We start from the raw sequence: 21,858 nt of genomic DNA on the forward strand, positions 1-21,858 counted from the left end.
CCTCACGTACTCACCCTACCTCATTACCTCACCTGTGCTCTCCTGTCCTGTTCTTCCCTTCCTCTACTTCATCTTCAGTCTCCTTGACAATTTTGACACCTACTTGTGAACTTATGCTGATTTTAGTTCCACCAGCTATACCCCTATTTATACTGTATCTTTCAACACACCCTTTACGTTACCTTGTAATTTGTTTTTTTTGTTTGCTATGTACGGCGCTGCGGACACTTTGCGGCGCCTTATAAATAAACGTACTACTACTAAGTCAGACAGAACCTGAAATATCTGACTGGGAATAACAATTAACAGGCTTGGATGGGACCACTGTTTTGAAGTCAGATATCTCCGGTTCCCCAGGGCCGATTTTTACAATTCTTGTACCCCTGGAAAGAGGGGACTTAGCCTAGGGCTCTTAGACTCCTGGGGGGGTTTCTGGGTACTCAGAAACCCCCCCCTGCGTGCGCTACTGACATAATGGACATTGATCGAGACACACGTGATACAAAAGGTTGGGATTGCCCACCACCAGCGCTAGATACAACATGACACTGTTACTTCCCTTTCTCCTATGTCCTTTTTTAGAGATCGGTATCACTCTCAGCTCCTTCCACTCAGTAGAACATGTAAGAAGAGCATATACATTTCGTAGTGCATACCGTTTAATAATCACAAGAAATCATACACAAAGGGAAAAGGACATGTACATCAAGGTACAAAAGCAAAACGTGACGCGGCCACCGGCCATCCCTCTTCCAGGTGCCGCGCGGCTCTATCGCGTCAGTCACGTGACGCGGCCTGAACCCATCTTACTTCCGGGTGCGGCGCGTCATCGTGACACGCGTATCCATAGTTACCTGATATTCTCGGCATCTCTTTTATTCTGCTCCGGTCATGTGGTTATTCACAGCCCACATGATCGGCAGAAGTGGCCATTTGTATGGGATCTCTATAACACTTCCGCCCATACAGACTACTGGCACCGTGAAAAACCTTATAAAAAGAGGATAAAAGACCAGTAAATTTCTAAAACACAATAAAAATATCTCATAAAAAACATTTTAACTCAAAATCAGCGTTTATCCCGTGGGGTTTCAGTGTGTTAAATTTATAAATCATCTGCATTTCCAATTTGGCAAGTTGTACGTCAGTGTCTCTCCTCCGACAGTGACCTTCCACATATTTTAACCCTAAGAATATTTTAATGTGGTTAGGGGGGCTGCCATGATGTTCTTTAAAATGTTGGGACAATGAATGGGTCGGGTTGGGATCATTTGGTCTATTGCATTATGGTAGAAAGTCATTAGGTCGAATCCATTAGGTCGACATGCTAAAAGGTCGACATGACTCTAGGTCGACATGATTCTAGGTCGAAAGGTCATTAGTTCGACAGGTCATTAGTTCGACAAGGTCATTAGTTCGACATTGTCTATGTCGACATTCACAAGGTCGACATGGGGTTTTTCACTGTTTTTTTACCTGAATGTCAACACAGTCGACATGGACACAGTTTAAAGTGCACTGCATCCCCTCGCATCGCTCGCTATGCGTCGGGCACGGTGCCTCGCTACGCTCGGCACACTATTTTATTCTCCCACCACGCCCTAGTGGATGGTAGGGCATGAAATACCGCCTGTCGGCACATGTTGGTTCAAAAAACAGTGAAAAACTCCATGTCGACCTTGTGAATGTCGACATAGACAATGTCGAACTAATGACCTTGTCGAACTAATGACCTGTCGAACTAATGACCTTTCGAACTAGAATCATGTCGACCTTTTCCCATGTCGACCTAGAGTCATGTCGACCTAATGGATTCGACCTAATGACTGTCGACCATAATGCAGTAGACCAAATGACCGCATCCCAATGGGTCTCGACTCCTTTTTTAATATTCCTAATGTGCTCTCCCAAACGCACTTTCAAGGGTCCTCCCTATATAAAATAAATTGCAGGTGCACCCCACGAGATAAACGACATTCTTAATGTTACAGGTTATGAATTCTTTAATTTGATGTTCTATACCATTAATTATTGTTTTTTCCACCTTCTTGTCACCTTTTACTGTGATGCATGCACTGCAGGTTCCACACCTGTGTGGAACCCTTTGGTTCTGATTCCTCTTCTCCCTATACTGGAAGAGTGCATGCTTGAGGTAAGTTGAAACTAACTGGAACTAAAAAAAAACAAAAACTGGAATTTATTAAGGAAGGACCCTATTATAGGGATGGATTTACCAGAGAAGCCCTCCAATCTAGGTAATCAACTTACCTCAAGCATGCACTCTTCCAGTATAGGGAGAAGAGGAATCAGAACCAAAGGGTTCCACACAGGTGTGGAACCTGCAGTGCATGCATCACAGTAAAAGGTGACAAGAAGGTGGAAAAAACAATAATTAATGGTATAGAACATCAAATTAAAGAATTCATAACCTGTGACATTAAGAATGTCGTTTATCTCGTGGGGTGCACCTGCAATTTATTTTATATAGGGAGGACCCTTGAAAGTGCGTTTGGGAGAGCACATTAGGAATATTAAAAAAGGAGTCGAGACCCAGTCATTGTCCCAACATTTTAAAGAACATCATGGCAGCTCCCCTCACCACATTAAAATATTCTTAGGGTTAAAATATGTGGAAGGTTTTTATGAGGTATTTTTATTGTGTTTTAGAAATTTACTGGTCTTTTATCCTCTTTTTGGCCCTTATTCTGGTTGGTGCGGTCAGAGCCGCACACGGGGCTCCGACCGCACAAACCAAGGGCCGCCCACCCGACGGATCGCCACTGCCGTCCGTACACGGACGGCTGGCGATCCGCATCAAAATGGTGGAGGCGTACGCCTCCACCATGGTGGGAGCTGCCCCCTGCCTTCGATGGTCGTCGACCATCGAAGGCAGGGCCGCACGCCGCGGCAGCCCCGCAAGCTGAGACCACACGGACAATCGTCCGTGTGGTAGCTTGTATGGGGGCTGAAAGCTGACATCCGGCGACGTCAGCTTTCCGCCCCCATGTCATGGTAATGAGGGCGTCATGCCCTCATTACCATGCATACGCCCCGCGTTTGCATGGGAACGCCCATGAAACGCGGGGCGTACACATAGGGAAATGAGGGGATGAAGCCCCTCACGCCCCTATACGCCCCCTTTGCGGCGGACGAAATCCGTCTGCGGCGAAGGGGGCTGCACATGCGCAGAATGACCTCTGCGCATGTGCAGTGGCAAAACATCGGCGGTACGGCCGCACGCGGGCCGTACCGTGCCGATTAGAATAAGGGCCTTTATAAGGTTTTTCACGGTGCCAGTAGTCTGTATGGGCGGAAGTATTATAGAGATCCCATACAAATGGCCACTTCTGCCGATCATGTGGGCTGTGAATAACCACATGACCGGAGCAGAATAAAAGAGACGCCGAGAATATCAGGTAACTATGGATACGCGTGTCACAATGACGCGCCGCACCCGGAAGTAAGATGGGTTCAGGCCGCGCCACGTGACTGACGCGATAGAGCCGCGCGGCACCCGGAAAAGGGATGCCCGGTGGCCGCGTCACGTTTGTGGACAATTACCAGGACACTATACTGTATATACGGACTTCTCAACACACACTATGTATGCCTTGAAAAAGGATCCAGAACAGGATCCGAAACGCGTCGGCAGCCTCCAGCAGGTGGACTTTGTTGCAGGGCCGTGGGACCGGCAGCAGCATCTTGATCCAGGTTGTGCCCGGGCGACTAGGACTTTCTGCATGCGCACTTTGAACTGTATATCCTACGGTTCACACAACATCTGGTAACTAGATTCAAGCACCTTTCCATTATTGCACTTGGCACTTTACCATTGGATTTTATGTGTGTGACATTTACCCCTATTGTGATTTGCTTTTGTACCTTGATGTACATGTCCTTTTCCCTTTGTGTATGATTTCATGTGATTATTAAACGGTATGCACTATGAAATGTATATGCTCTTCTTACATGTTCTACTGAGTGGAAGGAGCTGAGAGTGATACCGATCCCTAAAAAAGGACATAGGAGAAAGGGAAGTAACCGTGTCATATTGTATCTAGCGCTGGTGGTGGGCAATCCCAACCTTTTGTATCACGTTTGACTTTCTTGGGGGTGCCTGAGAAACACCCCAGGGGAACGCATACCCTAGCTGCTAGTGCGCACTGGGTGAGACACTTGAATTTGTATTTGCACGTTGGTCGAGACACAGTTCATAGCTGACTTGAGATTTTGACTTTTTGCCGGCCATGTTTCAGGTTGCAACAGCTGCGTGTGATGTCCCTCTGAGAGGTGTATCAGGGCTGGGGCATACGCAATGGATAGCTCTTTCTACAGACTGGTGACAGACATAAGGCTCAGAATTGGAACAATTACAATTCTTTCCAAGGGGTCTTTCCAAAACGCTAGCACGCGATAGTGATCACTGGCAGATCTCTTTGTGTTAGGGATGACCTTGTTCTCGGTTTGTGTTGATGGCTTCTTCCAAATTTCTCTATAAACCAGTTGTTGGGTTATCTTGCAATTTTCTTTTATACTTCCATTACCATCAGAAACTTGGCCTGTTGCTAGTGAAGCATCTTATAGATCATGGGTCTTCAATCTGTGGCCCTCCAGATGTTGTGAAACTACATGTTCCAACATGCATTGCCACATTTTTTCCTATAAGAGCATGCCAAAAAAAAACAGGGCATGCTGGGACATGTAGTTCCACAACATCTGGCAGGTTGAAGACATGTGTTATAGATGGTCTACACTCGTACCTCAGGACCCCACACAAAGCCTGGTTTGCAGGTCTCCTCACAAGAGAAATAATTAGCTCCACCTGTGGATCTTCTCAAATGTTTTAATGAGTATTGAGTGCACCTGTGCACCTGCCGGGTGACCTGGAAAATGCAAACTGTGTGGGGTCCTGAGGACTGAGTTTGAGAACCCTCGGTTTACATAGTGCTGGATCCATGCTGGTGGGATGATTGATAGAGTTTAGGAAACTCATTATAGGACAAGGGTGAAGATCCCATCGGATCCTGTACGCAGAGTTGGCGGTTTCATCTGATCGTCTAGTCTCCCCTAAAATGTCTGCACACGTCTGCGTTTTCCCTAAGACAGCCGGTTAGCACCCACAAACGCCGGCCTCCTTTCAAACAACTTGCGTACGGACAGTAGCAGGATTTTAATCGATAATCGCCCGGCCAGCTAATTCGCAGGAGTGCAATCAAGTCTGAATTAGGCCCGTTATGTGAATGTGTTGTTACGAATGACAATCCTTTACTCAGGCAGCCACCTTCATTGTCCATGTTCCAGGAGATAAATGTGGCGGACGTATTCGGACACCAACTCTGTGTACCGCTAGCGATCCAAACGTTTATATGTACACAGTACATCTAAAGCGGCAATAAATTCAAACGTAAAAGCAAGAGTTTTGACAATTTTAATTATTGCCACTTTAAAACCACACTGCCATTGTCGCAGAGATTGCATTGGCCCATAGAGACCACGCCCTAGTGGCTCTCTAGTGCTCAGACTACTGCGCTGTGCACTAGAGAGACGAGGAGACCCGAACAGAGGAGGCTGCACACACGTTCTCCTCTCTTAAAGCGCCTCTGCTCTGCACAATATGGACTGGTATCCGGATGATAGGTTGACGTTGACAGGTTTATCACAATTATTTTTCTTCTTTATTTTTCGGACATATTTTAGCATCCATGTAGACTCTGATTGGGGACAGTTAAGTGTGTCGAGTGCACCACGTACCCACAAGAACCATTCAAAGGTACGTGCTGCGCTTATCACAGTTCATTTCATTTACTGTTCCAAACTTTCCCTATGAGAGTCCCACCAGTCATGGATCTTCAGTAGACAAGTGTAGTTGTGATCGATACATTGCCCGCACCTGCGATATTTATTATTATATTATTTGCAATAGCCAGAGGCGCAGATGTTGTTGCGGATATTTATTTAGCATCTTGTAAGATGGGCTGCTGTCATTGTGAATACTGGAGGTTCTAAATTGCCCTTCAGAGGCGATGCCACCCTCAACGGTATCTCTTGCTTTCACAAATATAACACAGCGTCATTTCTCATTATATGGCACCACCTAGTGGTGATAACCAGCAATTTCTGTCACCTACATAATAAAGTGTAAAGGCCCATACACACTGGGTAACTTTGAGCTGAAAGTCGCTCAAAACAGCAGGTTTCAAAGCCACCCAGTGTGTATGCCCGGGCGGTGAGCGCTGCTGCGCGCTCCCGCAACATCGCCGGGAAAGCTGTTCATCTGGTTATACCAGCAGATGAGCGGCTTTCAGGACGGCTTTGCATAGCACTGTGCTATGCCGCCCCCCCCCCCCCTCCATCGGCGCCAGGCAGGGGGAAAGCCGCTCAGTGTGTATGCACTGAGCGGCTTTCCCCACACATCATCGCTGTCCATACACGCCGGGCATGGTCACCCAGTGTTTTTGGACCTTTATTCTACCACCCTGAAACCTTCTGATTCTCCTCCGGCTAGAATTTGCGTGATTAGAACCAAATGGATTTCTGATATGACCAATACACCAGAACAGTTTCCCTAAACTTGGTAAGTAATGTCGGAGTTTGGGAAACTTTGCGTCACTAGACCTTTTTTGGCCTCTCAGCAGCAATAAGATGATCTTATAGTACAGTATATAATGATTCCAGGAATAAAGGCTGTCGTGTTGCTATTGGTACTTCCCATAAACTGTAATGTGATTGGTCTGATTGTCATTGGAGTCCGGCCAAATTCAGCTCCGGACTTGCTCTGTCTGATCCCTAGCACAGGCGTCAACCTGTCACCCCGAAAACCCAGTTGGTTATTAGAATGTCCACAAACCAATAAGGAGGCCCCAATTAATATAAAATATAATTTAATAAAACGCAGTTGTTAGTCATCATTAGTAATATATGTATTGTGCTTAAATGACAACCAAGGATCAGGCTTTTACCTGATGTAACAGTTAACCCCTTAAAGTACAGAATCACTGCAAAACAAAGCGTGAGACCACAAGGTTAAGAATCCCATCAGGACGCCAGAATCACACAAACGTGTCAGGCTTTATAGATTGTCAGCTTATCGCCAAGGGTTCGTCAGTACATTTTTATTAATTTTTTGCCGAGATTGGGGGGTATTCAATCTTGGGTCACGGCTGTCGAGCTGTCCCGAAAGCATGACCCTGTCCCGTTCTCCTTCTGCTCGACTGAGAAAAAGCGGGACGAGAAGGGGGCGTGGCCGAGAGCTGCGGCAGCGAATAGTCGAGCTGCGGCCGCGAGCTCGTCACTTCCCGGCAGAACGAGCCCGACTGCTTGTGAAGTCAGGCTCGTTCTGCCGAGATCCCCTGTTCAATACTGTCAGGGAAGACAGCATTGAATAGGGCCCCGCAGCCATCGCCCCCTTCAGGAGATGGCTGCGGGTGATTGAACACCCCCCATTGAGTCAGTGTTTGCAAGAGAGTAGGAATCTCTTTAGGGTTATTTAGTAGTCTTGCCACTTTCCTAGCTACGGGGGGGGGGGGAGACATTTCTCCTATGCGTTCCCAGTCTGCCGGCCAATCACCTCGCCGGAGGCGCGGCAAATATGGAAGGCCTCATGTATATATCAGGGGCTGCCAGTAGACTAGGCCATTTATATAGCCATATAAAGAGCCTGTGGATAGTGCACTGGAATAGACATCGCTAGCACCTAATGAGAAGATTAATCACTATGAGTTAGTGTTGCATACTTATAGAGGTATATACACAGTATACAGATCGCATCTTATATCAGCAGTGTTTTAGTCGTAAAGTCAATGGTCAGGCGTCACGTAGTTGGGTAATTTCTGTGAGCCGAATCCCTTCTACAATGTCCTGGACGTCCGTCAGAGACGTGGCTTGTCGGATCTTCTCCAAGCTGACCTGTCGTGTGGACACATTGAGCAATATTTTAGGTTTACTTGTCTCACATCTACCCCTGATTAACTCACAGTTTACAGTAGGTCCCTCAATATTCCACCCTAGACCAAGCAACTGAGCAGGCCTCTCGAAGATTCCATTACTAGCTGATCATTGGGTGTCCATGCCCTTTCTTCTCCCTCCCTCCTCCTTCCATACCCCGGGGACTTTTAGCCCTAAATCAGCCATGCCCAACACAACAAGACAACCGAAGACGGGTACCTGCAGGGTCTGTGACAGCCGGACAAAGTCCCTTTGCACCTCCTCACTGGTTTTCAGTTCAGACTGTAACCTGGTGGCCTTGTTCTTCTCCTCGTTTAGTGCAAGTTCTAGAGAAGCCTGAAGACAATGGGGGAGTTAATGTGACCATGAAAAGGAAGACTGGAGGTTAGGAAGCCCTGGCTGTGCCGTACCTTCTCCTCTCTCTCCTTCTGCAGGAGCTTCTCCTGCTCACCAAGGGACTCCCAGACCTTCTGGACCTGGCTCTCAGATTCCTGTAGCTGCAGCTCTGCCTGAGGAAAGAGAGAAGCAGAGCACAGCTTATAATTGGTTGGAGGATACAGGAGGACCTGCATAAGCATGTCAGAGATCGTTGTGTGACCACGCTAAATAAGTCATGTATAGAGCCGACAAACCAAATATCTATTGACTGAAGAAGGTGGAGCAGAGGGCACGAAGAAGGCCGAGGTGGAGCAGAGGGCCCGAAAAAGGCTGAGTTGGAGCAGAAGGCCCGAAAAAGGCTGAGTTGGAGCAGAGGGCCCGAAAAAGGCTGAGGTGGAGCAGAGGGCCCAAAAAAGGCTGAGGTGGAGCAGAGTAACCCGAAAAAAGGCAGAAGAGGAGGAGAGGGCCCGAAAAAGGCTGAGGTGGAGCAGAGGGCCCAAAAAAGGCTGAGGTGGAGCAGAGTAACCCGAAAAAAGGCAGAAGAGGAGGAGAGGGCCCGAAAAAGGTAGAAGAGCGGGAGAGGGCCCGAAAAAGGTAGAAGAGCGGGAGAGGGCCCGAAAAAGGTAGAAGAGCGGGAGAGGGCCCGAAAAAGGCAGAAGAGGGGGAGAGGGCCCGAAAAAGGCAGAATAGGAGCCGAAGGAGGCAGAGGAAAGGGACCGGAGGATCCACCTTCTCCGGAGGGGTGACAGATGTGGAAGAGATTACTAAAAAAAAAAAAATGATGACCTGCTTCCGGTCCTGCTGGATCCTGTCCATCTCAGTGGTCATACTGGAAAGTGTCGCTAGAGAAGGTAAGATACAATCAGTGATACCCAACATAGAGTGTAGCTTAGTTATCACTATGCATATGGTGGCAGGGCCAGTCTCCCATATTAAAGAACAGAACTCATTTTCTGCCCCGTGCCCCATAATTAAGGAGAAGTGTGAACACGGGGGTCATGTATCAGGTTCCCCAGTGCACAGATATGTGAGGCACGTCTGAAACAAGAATAATGACCATCAGAGGGACTCCGGCGTATTTGGCACCATAGTGGTGTAATAAAGAGGCAGTAGACAAATCAGATCCCACTCAGCTTACTTTATTGCAGTGCAGAGGATGAAAGGAAACACCTTACGGACTGCAGATGTTTGCACAGTTACCCATTTATTTTAGCAAAGTGTTGGCTTGGGTAAATACGTGATATCTGTCATGTAGCAGGTGCTGGCCAGATATTGTCACTCACTTACCTTCCATAATCTCTGTAATCCGGCCACGGGGAGACGGGGGAGAGAGAGGAAACATTAGCACATGATGGAAGTACTGTATTATCGGCAGCCATTACAGAAATACTTCCACTCGTCGCTGGTGCAGAAGGTAGGAGGTCTCTGTCCATATCTAACCCGTCTTCTCCCCATCCATACACCAGCCTCTCGTCCATCTTCTCACCATCCATACACCAGCCTCTCACCCCACTCCTCACCATCTGTACACCAGCCTCTCGTCCATCTCCTCACCATCCGTACACCAGCCTCTCGTCCATCTCCTCACCAGCCTCTCACCCCTCTCCTCACCATCCGTACACCAGCCTCTCGTCCATCTCCTCACCAGCCTCTCACCCCTCTCCTCACCATCCGTACACCAGCCTCTCACCCCACTCCTCACCATCTGTACACCAGCCTCTCACCCCTCTCCTCCCATCCAAACACCAGCCTCTCACCCCTCTCCTCACCATCCGTACACCAGCCTCTCACCCCTCTCCTCCCATCCGTACACCAGCCTCTCGTCCATCTCCTCGCCATCCATACACCAGCCTCTCGTCCATCTCCTCGCCATCCGCACACCAGCCTCTCACCCCTCTCCTCGCTATCCGTACACCAGCCTCTCACCCCTCTCCTCACCATCCATACACCAGCCTCTCACCCATCTCCTCACCATCCGTACACCAGCCTCTAACCCCTCTCCTCCCATCCGTACACCAGCCTCTCACCCCTCTCCTCCCATCCGTACACCAGCCTCTCACCCCTCTCCTCCCATCCATACACCAGCCTCTCACCCCTCTCCTCCCATCTGTACACCAGCCTCTCACCCCTCTCCTCACCATCCATACACCAGCCTCTCGTCCATCGCCTCACCATCCATACACCAGCCTCTCGTCCATCTCCTCACCATCCGTACACCAGCCTCTCACCCATCTCCTCGCCATCCGTACATCACCCTCTCACCCCTCTCCTCACCATCCGTACACCAGCCTCTCACCCCTCTCCTCACCATCCGTACACCAGCCTCTCACCCCTCTCCTCACCATCCGTACACCAGCCTCTCACCCCTCTCCTCACCATCCATACATCACCCTCTCACCCATCTCCTCACCATCCGTACACCAGCCTCTCACCCCTATCCTCACCATCCGTACATCACCCTCTCACCCCTCTCCTCACCATCCGTACACCAGCCTCTCACCCGTCTTCTCCCATCCATACACCAGCCTCTCACCCCTCTCCTCACCATCCATACACCAGCCTCTCGTCCATCGCCTCACCATCCATACACCAGCCTCTCGTCCATCTCCTCACCATCCGTACACCAGCCTCTCACCCCTCTCCTCCCATCCGTGTATCACCCTCACCCCTCTCCTCCCATCCATTCACCAGCCTCTCGCCCATCTCCTTGCCATCCGTGCATCACCCTCACCATCCATACACCAGCCTCTCACCCCTCTCCTCACCATCCGTACACCAGCCTCTCACCCCTCTCCTCACCATCCGTACACCAGCCTCTCACCCCATCCATGTATCAGCCTCACCCCATCCATACACCAGCCTCTCATCCTCTCCTCCCATCCATACACCAGCCTCTCACCCCTCTCCTCCCATCCACCAGCCTCTCACCCCTCTCCTCCCATCCACCAGCCTCTTACCCCTCTCCTCCCATCCATACACCAGCCTCTCACCCCACTCCTCCCAATCCATACACCAGCCTCTCGTCCATCTCCTCTCCATCCGTACACCAGCCTCTCACCCCTCTCCTCCCATCCACATATCACCCTCTCCTCCCATCCATGTATCACCCTCTCACCCCTATCCTCCCATTCGTGCATCACCCTCTCACCCCTCTCCTCCCATTCGTGCATCACCCTCTCACCCCTCTCCTCCCATTCGTGCATCACTCTGACCCCTCTCCTCCCATCCATGCATCACTCTCACCTCTCTCCTCCCATCTGTCCTCTCTCCCTCTCACCCCTTTTCTTCCAATCCGTGCATCACCCTCTTGCCCCTCTTCTCACCACCCATCTATCGCCCTCTCACCCCTCTCCTCAGTGTACGTTTCCATCTGTCTCCTCAGCTGGTCCTCCACATCCGCTTTGGCCTCCTTCTCAGCCTTTAGCTCTTCCTGCAGGGTGACTACTTCGATACACAGCCGCTCCTGGCTGTGCTGCACCGCCCTCTGGGGGAGAGATAGGGAACACATGACACAGATACCAGCGACACATCCTACACACTGACGCTCCTGACTGTGCTGCACCGCCCTCTGGGGGAGAGATAGGGAACACATGACACAGATGCCAGCGGCACATCCTACACACTGACGCTCCTGACTGTGCTGCACCGCCCTCTGGGGGAGAGATAGGGAACACATGACACAGATGCCAGCGGCACATCCTACACACTGACGCTCCTGACTGTGCTGCACCACCCTCTGGGGGAGAGATAGGGAACACATGGCACAGATACCAGCGACACGTCCTACACACTGACGCCCCTGACCGTGCTGCGCCGCCCTCTGGGGGAGAGATAGGGAACACATGACACAGATACCAGCGACACATCCTACACACTGACGCTCCTGACTGTGCTGCACCGCCCTCTGGGGGAGAGATAGGGAACACGACACAGATGCCAGCGGCACATCCTACACACTGGCGCTCCTGACTGTGCTGCACCGCCCTCTGGGGGAGAGATAGGGAACGCATGGAACAGATACCAGCGACACATCCTACACACTGACGCTCCTGACCGTGCTGCATCGCCCTCTGGGGAGAGATAGGGAACACACGACACAGATGCCAGCGACACGTCCTACACACTGACGCTCCTGACCGTGCTGCACCGCCCTCTGGGGAGAGATAGGGAACACATGACACGGATGCCAGCGACACATCCTACACACTGATGCTCCTGACCGTGCTGCACCGCCCTCTGAGGGAGAGATAGGGAACACATGACACGGATGCCAGCGACACATCCTACACACTGACGCTCCTGACTGTGCTGCACCGCCCTCTGGGGGAGAGATAGGGAACACATGACACAGATGCCAGCGACACATCCTACACACTGACGCTCCTGACTGTGCTGCACCGCCCTCTGGGGGAGAGATAGGGAACACATCGCACAGATACCAGCGACACGTCCTACACACTGACGCTCCTGACTGTGCTGCACCGCCCTCTGGGGGAGAGATAGGGAACACATGACACAGATGCCAGCGACACATCCTACACACTGACGATCCTGACTGTGCTGCACCGCCCTCTGGGGGAGAGATAGGGAACACGACAGATACCAGCGACACATCCTACACACTGACGCTCCTGACAGTGCTGCACCGCCCTCTGGGGTAGAGATAGGAAACACATGGCACAGATACCAGCGACACATCCTACACACTGACGCTCCTGACTGTGCTGCACCGCCCTCTGGGGGAGAGATAGGGAAGACGACAGATACCAGTGACACATCCTATACACTGACGCTCCTGACTGTGCTGCACCGCCCTCTGGTGGAGAGATAGGGAACACACTGGGAATATCACTGTTACCTGCTGAGATGACACCTGCACGAGTGGCTCCCCGAGAGCAACCCCTGAGCTCAGGGATCTCAGCTTCTCATTCTCATCATTCAAAGAATTCACCTCCTGACAGATGCGGGTAAAGGAGGCCGTCAGAGCCGCCTGAGGGAGAAATGGAGAGAGAGAGGCCGTGAGGAGCCCGCGGGAGAGCTCAGAACATACAAAAGGAGAGAGAGAGGCCGTGAGGAGCCTGTGGGAGAGCACAGAACATACAAACGAAGAGAGAGAGAGAGAGAACGAGAACACCCATGAGGAGCCTGCGGGAGAGCACAGAACATACAAAAGGAGAGAGACAGGCCGTGAGGAGCCCACGGGAGAGCGCAGAACATACAAACAGAGAGAGAGGCCGTGGGGGACCCGCGGGAGAGCACAGAACATACAAACAGAGAGAGAGGCCGTGGGGGACCCGCGGGAGAGCACAGAACATACAAACAGAGAGGGAGGCCGTGGGGGACCCGCGGGAGAGCACAGAACATACAAACAGAGAGGGAGGCCGTGGGGGACCCGCGGGAGAGCACAGAACATACAAACAGAGAGGGAGGCCGTGGGGGACCCGCGGGAGAGCACAGAACATACAAACAGAGAGAGAGGCCGTGGGGGACCCGCGGGAGAGCACAGAACATACAAACAGAGAGAGAGGCCGTGGGGGACCCGCGGGAGTGTACAGAACATACAAACAGAGAGGGAGGCCGTGAGGAGCCCGCGGGAGAGCACAGAACATACAAACAGAGAGAGGTCGTGAGGAGCCCGCGGGAGAGCACAGAACATACAAACAGAGAGAGAGGCCGTGAGGAGCCCGCGGGAGAGCACAGAACATACAAACAGAGAGGGAGGCCGTGGGGGACCGGCGGGAGAGCACAGAACATACAAACAGAGAGGGAGGCCGTGAGGAGCCTGTGGGAGAGCACAGAATATACAAACAGAGAGAGAGGCCGTGAGGAGCCTGTGGGAGAGCACAGAATATACAAACAGAGAGAGAGGCCGTGAGGGACCCGCGGGAGAGCACAGAACATACAAACAGAGAGGGAGGCCGTGGGGGACCCGCGGGAGAGCACAGAACATACAAACAGAGAGGGAGGCCGTGGGGGACCCGCGGGAGAGCACAGAACATACAAACAGAGAGAGAGGCCGTGAGGAGCCTGTGGGAGAGCACAGAACATACAAACAGAGAGAGAAAGAGGCCGTGAGGAGCCTGTGGGAGAGCACAGAACATACAAACAGAGAGAGAGAGGCCGTGAGGAGCCTGTGGGAGAGCACAGAACATACAAACAGAGAGAGAGAGAGAGAGGCCGTGAGGAGCCTGTGGGAGAGCACAGAACATACAAACAGAGAGAGAGAGGCCGTGAGGAGCCTGTGGGAGAGCACAGAACATACAAACAGAGAGAGAGAGAGGCCGTGAGGAGCCTGTGGGAGAGCACAGAATATACAAACAGAGAGAGAGGCCGTGGGGGACCCGCGGGAGAGCACAGAATATACAAACAGAGAGAGAGAGAGGCCGTGAGGAGCCTGTGGGAGAGCACAGAACATACAAACAGAGAGAGAGAGAGGCCGTGAGGAGCCTGTGGGAGAGCACAGAATATACAAACAGAGAGAGAGGCCGTGGGGGACCCGCGGGAGAGCACAGAATATACAAACAGAGAGAGAGAGAGGCCGTGAGGAGCCTGTGGGAGAGCACAGAACATACAAACAGAGAGAGAGGCCGTGAGGAGCCTGTGGGAGAGCACAGAACATACAAACAGAGAGAGAGGCCGTGAGGAGCCTGTGGGAGAGCACAGAACATACAAACAGAGAGAGAGGCCGTGAGGAGCCTGTGGGAGAGCACAGAACATACAGAGAGAGAGGCCGTGAGGAGCCTGTGGGAGAGCACAGAATATACAAACAGAGAGAGAGAGGCCGTGAGGAGCCTGTGGGAGAGCACAGAATATACAGAGAGAGAGAGGCCGCGAGGAGCCTGTGGGAGAGCACAGAATATACAAACAGAGAGAGAGAGGCCGCGAGGAGCCTGTGGGAGAGCACAGAATATACAAACAGAGAGAGAGAGGCCGTGAGGAGCCTGTGGGAGAGCACAGAATATACAAACAGAGAGAGAGAGGCCGTGAGGAGCCTGTGGGAGAGCACAGAATATACAAACAGAGAGAGAGAGGCCGTGAGGAGCCTGTGGGAGAGCACAGAATATACAAACAGAGAGAGAGAGGCCGTGAGGAGCCTGTGGGAGAGCACAGAATATACAAACAGAGAGAGAGAGGCCGTGAGGAGCCTGTGGGAGAGCACAGAATATACAAACAGAGAGAGAGAGGCCGTGAGGAGCCTGTGGGAGAGCACAGAATATACAAACAGAGAGAGAGAGGCCGTGAGGAGCCTGTGGGAGAGCACAGAACATACAAACAGAGAGAGAGAGGCCGTGAGGAGCCTGTGGGAGAGCACAGAACATACAAACAGAGAGAGAGAGAGGCCGTGAGGAGCCTGTGGGAGAGCACAGAACATACAAACAGAGAGAGAGAGGCCGTGAGGAGCCTGTGGGAGAGCACAGAACATACAAACAGAGAGAGAGAGGCCGTGAGGAGCCTGTGGGAGAGCACAGAACATACAAACAGAGAGAGAGAGGCCGTGAGGAGCCGTGGGAGAGCACAGAACATACAAACAGAGAGAGAGAGAGGCCGTGAGGAGCCTGTGGGAGAGCACAGAACATACAAACAGAGAGAGAGAGGCCGTGAGGAGCCTGTGGGAGAGCACAGAACATACAAACAGAGAGAGAGAGAGGCCGTGAGGAGCCTGTGGGAGAGCACAGAATATACAAACAGAGAGAGAGAGAGGCCGTGAGGAGCCTGTGGGAGAGCACAGAACATACAAACAGAGAGAGAGAGAGGCCGTGAGGAGCCTGTGGGAGAGCACAGAATATACAAACAGAGAGAGAGAGAGGCCGTGAGGAGCCTGTGGGAGAGCACAGAACATACAAACAGAGAGAGAGGCCGTGGGGGACCCGCGGGAGAGCACAGAATATACAAACAGAGAGAGAGAGGCCGTGAGGAGCCTGTGGGAGAGCACAGAATACACAAACAGAGAGAGAGGCCGTGAGGAGCCTGTGGGAGAGCACAGAACATACAAACAGAGAGAGAGAGAGGCCGTGAGGAGCCTGTGGGAGAGCACAGAATATACAAACAGAGAGAGAGAGGCCGTGAGGAGCCTGTGGGAGAGCACAGAATATACAAACAGAGAGAGAGGCCGTGGGGGACCCGCGGGAGAGCACAGAATATACAAACAGAGAGAGAGAGAGAGGCCGTGAGGAGCCTGTGGGAGAGCACAGAACACACAAACAGAGAGAGAGAGAGGCCGTGAGGAGCCTGTGGGAGAGCACAGAGAGCTGGCAAAAAATTGTTACATAGAGCGAACAAGTAACATTAGCGGTGACTAAAAGGCAACAATGTTAGCCAATGTATTTCATCTTACATCAACCCTTACAAGTACATAGGTTACAAAGTCATTTTTAAATATGTTAAGGTCCATACACAGGGCTTTCTCCCTGCCCGGCGCTGTCAGCGGGAAGAGGACGGCTTTGCAGCGCTATGCAAAGCCGTCCACAAAGCTGCTCATCTGCAGGTATTACCAGCAGATAACCGGCTTTCTTGGCGATGTTGCGGCGCACCACTGCTCATTGCCAGGCCGTACACACTGGGGGGCTTTCATGCTGACAGCCGCTCAAATGAGAAACTGAGCGGCTTACACGTGAAAGTCGCCCAGCGTGTATGGGCTTTTACAGTCACAGTGGGGGAAGTCACAAGTAGAAAGGTTACAAAGTAATTTTAATATTGGTCTTAACCCTTTCAGTGCCAAGTAAATTTGTCAAAATAGGCATGAAAATTGCCAAACAAAAGCTAGTATTCATCATAATGTCACCGTATATAGGATCTTATATAATCTTTTTGGGCCAGATGTATCAAGCTTCAAAAAGTGATAAAATGGAGAGTAATAAACAGCCAGCCAATCAGCTCCTGTCTGACATTTTTCAAACCCGGCCTGTGATATGAGAGGTAGGAGCTGATTGGCTGGCTGTTTATCGCTCTCCATTTTATCACTTTTTGAAGCTTGATACATCTGGCCCCGTATGCCTTCCCACTGACTAACACAGGATCCGAGAAATCCTTGTGGCAACCATGGCGATTTCTGGAACCAACCCGATGGGACTGCTGGGGGGATGCTGGGATGTGTGTCTGCTAGACACGCCTACAGGGCGGAGCTCAATACGGCCTAGGTGGAGATCCTGGCATCGCGGGTGGGTGGAAAACCCGGCTCCGACTGACAAACATGAAAAAAAAAATCACTGACTGGTCGTTGTCACGCATATCGCTTACAACAGGACACGTCTCACCATTTTCCGCGCCGTCTTCTGCTGGGACTCGGACAGACTTCCCTGCAGGCTCTGCAGAATCTCCTCCGAACTCTTAATCTGCTCCAGCAGCTGTTTGACCTGCACGAGACAGAGACGGAATATCACGTATGTGCTGGGATTCCCTTACACATATGTACTGCTCGTGTCGGAACCGTGACGCACCTGGTTAGCGCAATCCTCCGAGCTGCACCGCAGAGCGTCCTGCAGAGCCTCCTTCTCCTGCATCACTTTTTCCAGCCGTTCGTTTGCGCTCTTCAGCGCAGCCTTTTGCTGGGCGAGCTGGGCACCAGGCGGGGATAGAAATAATAATATAAGTAACAGAGTCACCAGTCGCAGTGTCACACGTAACAAACCGGTACAATACTACAAAGCAGCCAGCTTTGAGATTGGGAACGTTGAGTGTATACAACAGACAGGGTTCCACGTGGGCAAATTCCATGAGTAACCTTCAGAAGAAAACAAGCAGGTGACAGACTAGCTGGGAAACTGTCAGTAAATCCTGTTGACCCGCCCTGCCCAGCATTGCCCCAGGCCTATGCTATGCTACTGTCAGTACTTTCACTTCTAATCTACAATACAGGAACACTCAGAACATACATGATGATTATCAAATGTGCAGGGGAGGTCGTTGCCCTCGTTACCTCTTGCTCAGACAGCAGCTGGTACCCCGCCGGGGGGATGTATATACACTCGGGTACCAGAGTAGCCGTAGATACCAGGGACGCTGTGTCTTCCTGCCCCTGAATCAGCCTCTCCCCGGGGTAGGAAGAAATGGAGACAGAATCATATCCCCTGGCGAACGCCTCCGCCGCAACCAGGATATCCGAGTCATCGGAGGAGCAATCGGGAGAGGAAGTGAGAAGGTCCTGCCCGCCGCATCCATCATCTGACCCAGACATGAAGACACAAGTTCCTCCTGCAGCACACACACACATGACACAATGAATACACACGAGCGTTACCACCCTAGGTCTGAGACATTATACAGCTGTGTAAACAGTATTAGTATAAAGCTGCGTTGCTGGTATTTGGGTATTAACGCGACATGTTCTGGTTATGGCATATGTCATTGCTCACAGACAGCTGTGCTATATCACTGGCCCACTTGTGGCCAATGGCAACATAACCAGGAATACGAGTCACGGATCAGGAATCCTGCTACCTGCATACGGAGTCAGCCTACAATACCTGTAGGATCGTACAGTTACGTACACGCAAGACTCCGTAGTAAGAGTGAGCCACACTGGAGGCTCCACCATGCACTGTGCCGCCACCTACCTGCAGCACACATGTACGGTACGGGGCAGCACGGATGGTGTAATGGTTAGCATTACTGCCTCACAGCGCTGAGGTCCTGGGTTCTATCCCCACCATGTGTTATATATACGGGGCAGTACGGATGGTGTAATGGTTACATTACTGCCTCACAGCACTGAGGTTATGGGCTCTATCCCCACCATGTGTTATATATACGGGGCAGTACGGACGGTGTAATGGTTACATTACTGCCTCACAGCACTGAGGTCATGGGTTCTATCCCCACCATGTGTTATATATACGGGGCAGTACGGACGGTGTAATGGTTACATTACTGCCTCACAGCGCTGAGGTCATGGGTTCTATCCCCACCATGTGTTATATATACGGGGCAGTACGGACGGTGTAATGGTTAGCATTACTGCCTCACAGCGCTGAGGTCCTGGGTTCTATCCCCACCATGTGTTATATATACGGGCAGTACGGATGGTTTAATGGTTACATTACTGCCTCACAGCACTGAGGTTATGGGCTCTATCCCCACCATCAGTGTTCCCTCTAAGCTGTGCGCACGTGCGCGCACACACAACTCGACGAGCGTGCGCACAGACATTACAACAGAGCGCACAAAGCAGCAGTGGTCCCTTTTTGCTGTTGTGGACTCAATTATTGTGTGTTTCACCCATTAACTACTGGGTGCTGTTTTGAATGTTTAAATGGTTAATATCATTTTGAAGTAAAGTTAACACAAATGCTGAACATCATTTTCCAGTTATATATAAGTGACGCACAAAATATTAAATTTCCTTCCAAAGTTGCACAGCCAAAATCTTTGGCCGCACACAGCCCTCGTAAAATTGGGTTGGGATCATTTGGTCTATTGCATTATGGTAGAAAGTCATTAGGTCGAATCCATTAGGTCGACATGACTCTAGGTCGACATGATTCTAGGTCGAAAGGTCATTAGTTCGACAGGTCATTAGTTCGACAAGGTCATTAGTTCGACATTGTCTGAGTCGACATTCACAAGGTCGACATGGGGTTTTTCCCTGTTTTTTTACCTGAATGTCAACACAGTCGACATGGACACAGTTTAAAGTGCACTGCATCCCCTCGCATCGCTCGCTGCACTCGCTATGCGTCGGGCACGGTGCCTCGCTACGCTCGGCACACTATTTTATTCTCCCACCACGCCCTAGTGGATGGTAGGGCATGAAATACCGCCTGTCGGCACATGTTGGCTCAAAAAACAGTGAAAAACTCCATGTCGACCTTGTGAATGTCGACATAGACAATGTCGAACTAATGACCTTGTCGAACTAATGACCTGTCGAACTAATGACCTTTCGAACTAGAATCATGTCGACCTAGAGTCATGTCGACCTTTTAGCATGTCGACCTAATGGATTCGACCTAATGACTGTCGACCATAATGCAGTAGACCAAATGACCGCATCCCGTAAAATTAGAGGGAACATTGCCCACCATGTGTTATATATATGGGGCAGTACGGACGGTGTAATGGTTACATTACTGCCTCACAGCGCTGAGGTCATAGGTTCCTGTGTCTGTGTGTGCGTGTACATGTGGTAGGGAATATAGATTGTAAGCTCCACTGGAGCAGGGACTGATGTGAGTGTTCAAATATACTTTGTACAGCGCTGCGGAATATGTGTGCGCTATATAAGAAACTGTTAGTAATAATAATATGGTATAGTAGTAGTACATGCCACCAGGACTAGAATAACTGTATACCACCAGGACTAGTACAATAGTACATACTGCCAGGACTAGTACAAAAGTACATACCGCCAGGACTAGTACAACAGTACATACCGCCAGGACTAGTATATACCGCCAGGACTAGTACATACTGCCAGGACTAGTACAACAGTACATACAGCCAGGACTAGTATATACCGCCAGGACTAGTATATACCGCCAGGACTAGTACAACAGTACATACCGCCAGGACTAGTACAACAGTACATACCGCCAGGACTAGTACAACAGTACATACCGCCAGGACTAGTATATACCGCCAGGACTAGTACAATAGTACATACTGCCAGGACTAGTACAACAGTACATACCGCCAGGACTAGTATATACCGCCAGGAATAGTACATACCGCCAGGACTAGTACAATAGTACATACCGCCAGGACTAGTACATACCGCCAGGCACGCAGTTACACACAATACACAACATATGACACAATGTAACACTGCACAGTGTACACAATAACACACAGCAGGCAGTAAGCGGCTCTGCAGGACCGACCTGTGCTGAGCGTGTCCCAGCCCTGGTGATAGATAACCGGGCAGCCCTCTGGGTTCTGCGCCGGTTCCCTCACATCCAACTTTCACTTAGCAAATCCGCATCCGCATGGGGCACGTTTCCGTCTGCGCTCGGCAATCTCCGGCAACGTTCGCCAATCCTCGGCTGCTCGGTCAGTCTCCGCCGTCTGATGTCGATGTTCGGGATTTTCCGGCCGCGCTCGGCTGGCTGAGCTAACTCGGAGGCACGTTCGGCAATCTCCGCCAAGTAATTTATTATTATTACCATGGTCTTTCCGCCATGAAGGCTTATAGGCAGATATAAATGGATGTTGGATGCTTATAGGCTCAGTATATATTTATAGCGATGTTTAAATGCTGTGGAACTTATTTCAAGTTTTGTTTTACTATTTCAGACTTTCATGTACTTTAGTAGGTCAAGGTCAGGTGTATTTTGGGACTCCGGATAGACCCCTTATTATTAGCACCCGTTGAAGTTGCCATCAAGAGTACCAGAAGGGTGGGGGTACACACCCATGCTTACTCCTCCTCTTTCCTGAGTCTTAGACACCTACAATGAACAGACATATGTTGGACTGGTGCATGCACCATGTGGGCATAGGCAAATCCTGAAGATTCCCACACTACCCACATTTGCCACCGCTCCGGGATTCCTCCTGACACTCTGGGAATCAGGGCAACTGTACGGAACCTGGTGCCCGGGT

General features: G+C 50.9%; 2 protein-coding genes across 4 annotated transcripts; both read right to left on the reverse strand.

The window, feature by feature from the left end:
• Positions 1–6,864: 6,864 nt before the first annotated feature.
• LOC146019895 (rab GTPase-binding effector protein 1-like) lies at positions 6,865–9,974 on the reverse strand. Of its 2 annotated transcripts, XM_083152531.1 has the most exons (5): positions 9,610–9,974; positions 9,109–9,164; positions 8,355–8,453; positions 8,164–8,280; positions 6,865–7,905 (listed from the first exon to the last, which is right to left on the reverse strand). In XM_083152531.1, the coding sequence occupies exons 1-5, from the start codon at positions 9,662–9,664 to the stop codon at positions 7,804–7,806; spliced, it is 429 nt and encodes a 142-aa protein (XP_083008657.1). In that variant the 5' UTR covers positions 9,665–9,974; the 3' UTR covers positions 6,865–7,803. The 2 variants fall into 2 exon arrangements, with proteins under 2 accessions (XP_083008657.1, XP_083008656.1); XM_083152530.1 differs by lacking the exon at positions 9,610–9,974 and having other exon boundaries at positions 9,109–9,554.
• A 1,583-nt stretch (positions 9,975–11,557) lies between these two features.
• Positions 11,558–21,316, reverse strand: RABEP2 (rabaptin, RAB GTPase binding effector protein 2). Of its 2 annotated transcripts, none has more exons than XM_083152532.1 (6): positions 21,138–21,314; positions 18,239–18,513; positions 17,760–17,876; positions 17,577–17,675; positions 13,181–13,312; positions 11,558–11,806 (listed from the first exon to the last, which is right to left on the reverse strand). In XM_083152532.1, exons 2-6 carry the CDS (start codon positions 18,494–18,496, stop codon positions 11,642–11,644), a joined length of 771 nt encoding a protein of 256 aa, XP_083008658.1. In that variant the 5' UTR covers positions 18,497–18,513; positions 21,138–21,314; the 3' UTR covers positions 11,558–11,641. The 2 variants fall into 2 exon arrangements, with proteins under 2 accessions (XP_083008658.1, XP_083008660.1); XM_083152534.1 differs by having other exon boundaries at positions 11,671–13,138; positions 21,138–21,316.
• Between the last annotated feature and the right edge of the window lie 542 nt (positions 21,317–21,858).

Source organism: Crinia signifera, chromosome 7, assembly GCF_055691185.1.
Source record: "Crinia signifera chromosome 7, ASM5569118v1, whole genome shotgun sequence".
Lineage (NCBI taxonomy): Eukaryota > Metazoa > Chordata > Amphibia > Anura > Myobatrachidae > Crinia > Crinia signifera.

Excerpts from the sequence above, each read along its gene's own strand:
- LOC146019895 (XM_083152530.1), bottom strand. The coding sequence starts at position 9,291 with ATGGGGCACGGGGCAGAAAATGAGTTCTGTTCTTTAATATGGGAGACT. Across the intron at positions 8,281-8,354 it reads AGAAGGAGAGAGAGGAGAAG|GCTTCTCTAGAACTTGCACT; the intron begins GTACGGCACAGC and ends CATTGTCTTCAG. Across the intron at positions 7,906-8,163 it reads GGCTGTCACAGACCCTGCAG|GTCAGCTTGGAGAAGATCCG; the intron begins GTACCCGTCTTC and ends TCCACACGACAG.
- RABEP2 (XM_083152532.1), bottom strand. The coding sequence starts at position 18,496 with ATGTCTGGGTCAGATGATGGATGCGGCGGGCAGGACCTTCTCACTTCC. Across the intron at positions 17,877-18,238 it reads AGCTGCTGTCTGAGCAAGAG|CTCGCCCAGCAAAAGGCTGC; the intron begins GTAACGAGGGCA and ends CCTGGTGCCCAG. Across the intron at positions 17,676-17,759 it reads CGGAGGATTGCGCTAACCAG|GTCAAACAGCTGCTGGAGCA; the intron begins GTGCGTCACGGT and ends TGTCTCGTGCAG.